General features: G+C 46.3%; 1 protein-coding gene across 2 annotated transcripts; it reads right to left on the reverse strand.

The window, feature by feature from the left end:
- Positions 1-684: 684 nt before the first annotated feature.
- Rpp21 (ribonuclease P/MRP subunit p21) lies at positions 685-2327 on the reverse strand. 2 transcript variants are annotated; one of them, XM_047557739.1, is made up of 5 exons: positions 2198-2327; positions 2027-2103; positions 1853-1935; positions 959-1084; positions 685-831 (listed from the first exon to the last, which is right to left on the reverse strand). In XM_047557739.1, the coding sequence occupies exons 1-5, from the start codon at positions 2252-2254 to the stop codon at positions 713-715; spliced, it is 462 nt and encodes a 153-aa protein (XP_047413695.1). In that variant the 5' UTR covers positions 2255-2327; the 3' UTR covers positions 685-712. The 2 variants fall into 2 exon arrangements, with proteins under 2 accessions (XP_047413695.1, XP_047413694.1); XM_047557738.1 differs by having other exon boundaries at positions 2027-2127; positions 2198-2300.
- Between the last annotated feature and the right edge of the window lie 2643 nt (positions 2328-4970).

The following is a 4970-nucleotide window of genomic DNA, read 5'->3' on the forward strand; positions in this document are numbered from 1 at the left end:
TGTACTTGTGGGGGTAATATGATTACCTGGAAACAATTAAAGAGGTTAGTCTTGGAATTCTGATCTTGAGTAGGCTCTCTAGGGATATCATAGAAAGTATTTTATTTATTTATTTATTTTTTTTAAACCAATTCTCAAGAAAACTTTGTTTACCTTAGGGCATATTTGTGTTCTATCGGCTACTATCCTTCTGTTAGTATCCTTGACCTTACTATTTCAAGTTTGTATCATTTCCCTGATCAGAATTTTATAGAAGATTACTCAGAGATAAGGAAAAGACCAATCCTGAGTACGTGAGAAGGACATGAATACTCCCTCATTGCTACACTTTTCCACTTATTTAAATAAAAACAGCATCATCAATATTCTGTCTACCTCTTCAGTCAACAGTCAGGGCTACTTAAATATGGAATGTCCCAAGGAAATTCAGGTCCTTGCAGAAAAGTCTGGAACACAGGTCCTACACACAGCATTGCCCTGAGGAAAAAGGAGTCATAGGGCACTGGAGTCATGGCTTTGGAAATGAGAAATGCTTTAACAGGACTAAGTGGTATACAGAAATGGGGACCTCTCTATAGTATGCTGGGAGTATAAACATTGTAAGGACAAATGAGAGGTTATATGGTGATCAAGAAATAGAGGAAAATGGAAGTGGGAGTTAAAATATCCACAGAACAGAAACATTCAAAGTGAAAAAGAATTAAACTTTATTTTATCTGGAACATGGGTTGAATCCATCGCTGGTGACTGAAACCTGAGACTGCACTTTCTCTTTAGGAAGGTGGGTTGGATGGGATGGGCTGTTTGGCAAGGGCTGTGGTGGTCTAGAATCTAGGGAGATCAGCAGAATGAGAGGAGCAGAATTAGGTTTCTAAGAGCGTGGCATCCTTTACACTAACCAGTATGCACCTCTGTGTCCTCTTCAGCTCTCCCCCCATTTTTGTCTACCACCTCTCACCTGCCTGGTTCCCCAGCTGAGCCTCAGGCCGGTCTCCCCAGAGCAGATGCTTGGGATCATTGAGGAACCGCTGGCTGCGCTGACATGTTAGGCAGGTCTGTATTGTCCAGCGTTGTCCCCTGCAGCCTGAGGTAAAAGTGGGAAAAAGGAAGAGTGCCCAAGTTTCTGAGAAGAAAGGGTCTTTTGCACCAGTTTTGCCTCCAAGGTTTTCCAGCAGGCATTCTACTCCCTAATCCCACTTTGAATGTAAATTTCATGGCATTAGCCTCTTTAAGATAAAAGCCAAACTCCTTAACAAGATTAAGATGTGGCTTGTTTCCCTCACCTCTCCCTCCTGCCCATCTTAAATGCCAGCCTCCCCATCTCTCATTTCCTTGACAGTACATCAAATTTTCATGTCTGGGAAGTCTCACCCATGCTTAGAATTTCTCTCTCTAGTTCCCTTTGTTTATCATGTACCTCACCATCACTGGCATGAGTAATTCAGCACTCTACCCTCCTCCCAATTAAAGCATTTTTTTCCTACACTATTTTGATTCTATTTTAGTCTATCTCCCCAGGCTGTAATTTCGACAATGATGAATCTAGTACTTGACATATCTTAGAAAGTAAATATTTCTTGAGTGAATGAACGAATGGTGCTGGGAATCATGCACCATGGGATACCACACAGTATTTATCATCTTGCCAGGGTGAGACTGTCTCTTAAGGAATCATTTTTCTTTTACCCAAACAGAAAAAAAAGCCAAGCCCAGACTTTAGTTTGTCCCAGTGCAGTTAGAAACTTAATTCAGACCTAGAGAAAGCTGGCGCCAGCATATCCAAAGCCCCCTACCCATCTAAGGCGAGGATGGAGTGGCTTGGCCCCCATCCCATTTTGGCAGGAGCACTCACGTCTCTGGCGCTGGGTGCAGGTGAGGCCAGGGATGAGGAGGGAGGCGCAGCCGCGACACAGGGTCCTTTTCACCGAGGGGTCCCTGGGGCGGAGGGGAAAGGTAGTCCAAGCGCCCGCGCTCCCTCGTGGTTCCTTCCCGGTCCCGCCCACCGCCCAGACCCGCATGGTCTCACTGTCGCAAGACGAGCCGCTTCGCGATGGTCTTTTCCGTGTGGCAGTAAAACCTCGCCAGCGCCTGGTTTTCGGGGTCCTGCGCAAGCACACAGTGGGCGGCCTGGGGGCAAGCAGCGGTCACTCCAGGGCGAGGCCCACCAGAATTCTTTCCTCACACGGCACTCACTCACCTGGTACAAGAAGCTGAGCCTCTGGAAAGCCTCCCGGTCCTTCACCGGCCCCGCCATCCGGGTGCCCCAGCAGCGAGCGGACCCGCCCGCAGGCCCCGCCCTGTGCGCCCGCGCAAGGCCTCCTGGGAGGTGTAGTGCCCAGCACTGCCTTACACATTTAGGATCCCATCCTCTGCCAATCCAAACGCCAGGGTCCTTTTGAGTTTTGGGTTCCTTCCAATCTTCCTCAAAACTATGATCATGTACTTAGTAGGAACTGGAGAGGCAAGTGGGGCAGGAGAGGATCTTTTTTATTTTGTTTATTTATTTTCTTAAGTTGTAGATGGACACAATACCTTTATTTTTTCTTTTTCTCTTTCTGTTTTAAGGAAGCAGGTGATGCTGAGGATGGAACTCAGTGCCTCACACATGCTAGGCAAGCGCTCTACACTGAGCTACAACCCCAGCCCACGAGAGGTTCTTAAAACTGGGAAATATTTTCAGGACAGAAGTCTGATCTCCTCATGCAGATAGGCTGGGGAGATGGTTATGAGCAATTTGCGCCTTCTGCTCTACTGTTCTGAAGTCAAAAGCAGTTTCCTGGAAAATCTATAGATTGAAGGAATAGATTTGCATTTAAAACAACAACACTTTGGGGAGAAAGTGGAAAGGGTCATGAGGGTGGGAGGATGAGGAGGGAGGTCTCCTGGCCCGCAGCACAGCTTACTCCCACTTTTTCACTTACCAAGAAACATACTTGCTGTTACAGTGCTAGACAGGTAGCAGGTGATCCCTACTTGCTCAATGAATAGTTTTAAATTCCTAGTCTTACATACAGCACAGGAAACTATCAACAGCATCCCCTGCCCCAGACTACAGCCCACTCACTCTACAATCAACTTCACACTCCTCCCTCTGACTTCTGTCTGTCTCCCATTTGTTGTCCAGTATCCTGTGTTTATCACTGATTCCCAGTTAATGATGACCAGTTTCTCAGGTCAGATGCAGAGGAACTAAAGCTGGAGATGCAGAATATGATTGAACACTAAGATAGGGAGGGCAGTATAAGTCAGGAGAAGGTGATATGCTGCTCCCATCTCAGGCCCCCTGCCAGTCTGGGCAGAGAATCAGGCCTCCAGCTCAGAGGAAGGAAATTAGCTGAAACTTCCTCTAGGTGAAGTTTTACAAGAGTCCTCAGATTCAAGTGAGGAATGTGTTTAAAACGTAGAGATCCCCAGGCCCAACCAGACCTTGATCAAACACTGCAGGCAAGACCCAGGAATATGTATTGTTCACATCCAGTGATTTTACAATACACATAAAGCGATGGCCAAATTAGCACTCGAGACAGAAATCACTTCAGTGGATCCTTTGTTCCATATTATTTTTACCAACCAAAGTATCTTGCCACAAAGAACCACAGTCAAGGCACAAAGGTAAGAGGAGGAGAGTGGAAAAAGTCCTGTTGAGGTGGTAGGAGGAACTGAAATGCCCTCAATAAACTGCAGCTTCTTGTGTCAGTCTTCTGTGAAGATTACCCAAGCAGCAGATAATCCAAGTTGTTTTAGTTTGGTTTGGCATGCATCTCTTTACCTTTTTTGACAACATGTATACCCTATAGGTTGTTTATTTTGGCCTAACATTAAAATGATTTACATTCTCTCAAAAGGGGAATGGCAAAGGGTGAAGGATGGCAACAAACAAGCAAAAGGCTGTTGTGAACACTAGTTCCAGGCCAGATGCACAGGCAAAAGGAAGCTGCCTATCAGGCCCTTTCCTAAATGTACCATCCTCTTCTTCCCTGTCCTCAGGGTGAGAAAGATTCTATTATCTTTCTTCCTTTCCGGCTTGGATACCTGAGCCAGGTGACAAGGCTGACAACTTGGGAGTAGCTATTCAGTAACATTCTTTAAGGTCAGGGCTTTGGATAGATACACCTTTCTCTTTTCTCCAATACCTGACTCTCTCTTCTCCAAATTCTTTTGGGAAAAGTGAAAGGGTAGCTGTGTCTTGTACAATCTCTTCCATCTTGCCTCTGGAGAGGAACAAGTGGAGCAACTTCTTGGAGACAACCAATCGTGAGGAGGCAGGCAAATAGCCAGCTGAAGGCCAAGGTAGGGACACAGGTTCTCCTTTCCAATCCTTCTCCCCACATTGCTACCTCTGGCCAATCCTACTCATAATGGCAACCTTACCTTGGGAATAGAACACTGAAGAAACCTCCCTCCCCTTCATTGGTTTCTAGGAATCTGTTGCTTTACGTTCCCTTACCTGATCTTCTTTGTAACCTCCTTTGATGCCCAAACTCTGCCTTCAGAAAAACTCCTCAACTTCTAGACCCATGACAGCAATGGTCATTCATCTTTTTTCAGTCTAGAGGTACACTGACCCCTGTGATTTTCTTCAACAAACAAGTCAAAGAAGCCCCTAAGGGTTTCTGTTTTCTCCTCCTACTTGAGCCAGTTAGACTCTCCCATAGACTTTTTGTTTCTGGAAAAGCTTCTCCTTCCTTCCCAACCTGTCCTTGTGCAATAGAAAACCTGATGGACATCAGGGAGACATTCTCCTGGCAACCAGCTCCCCACTCTGATAGTGAGGAGTGAGACATAGCTGTGCTCTGTCATGCAGCCCAGTCCTACCTACTCCTCCACACAAACCATCCTGGAGACCAAGAGTGTTTCTCCAAGATGACTCAGGACTGGAACCAGGCAGACACCAAGCTGTTCCAGCAGGACACAAGAAGGAAGGCCCATAGCTTTTGACCCTGCCTCACCCCAGTTAATCCCACATCTCA

The sequence above is a fragment of the Sciurus carolinensis genome, chromosome 7, assembly GCF_902686445.1.
Source record: "Sciurus carolinensis chromosome 7, mSciCar1.2, whole genome shotgun sequence".
Taxonomy (NCBI): domain Eukaryota; kingdom Metazoa; phylum Chordata; class Mammalia; order Rodentia; family Sciuridae; genus Sciurus; species Sciurus carolinensis.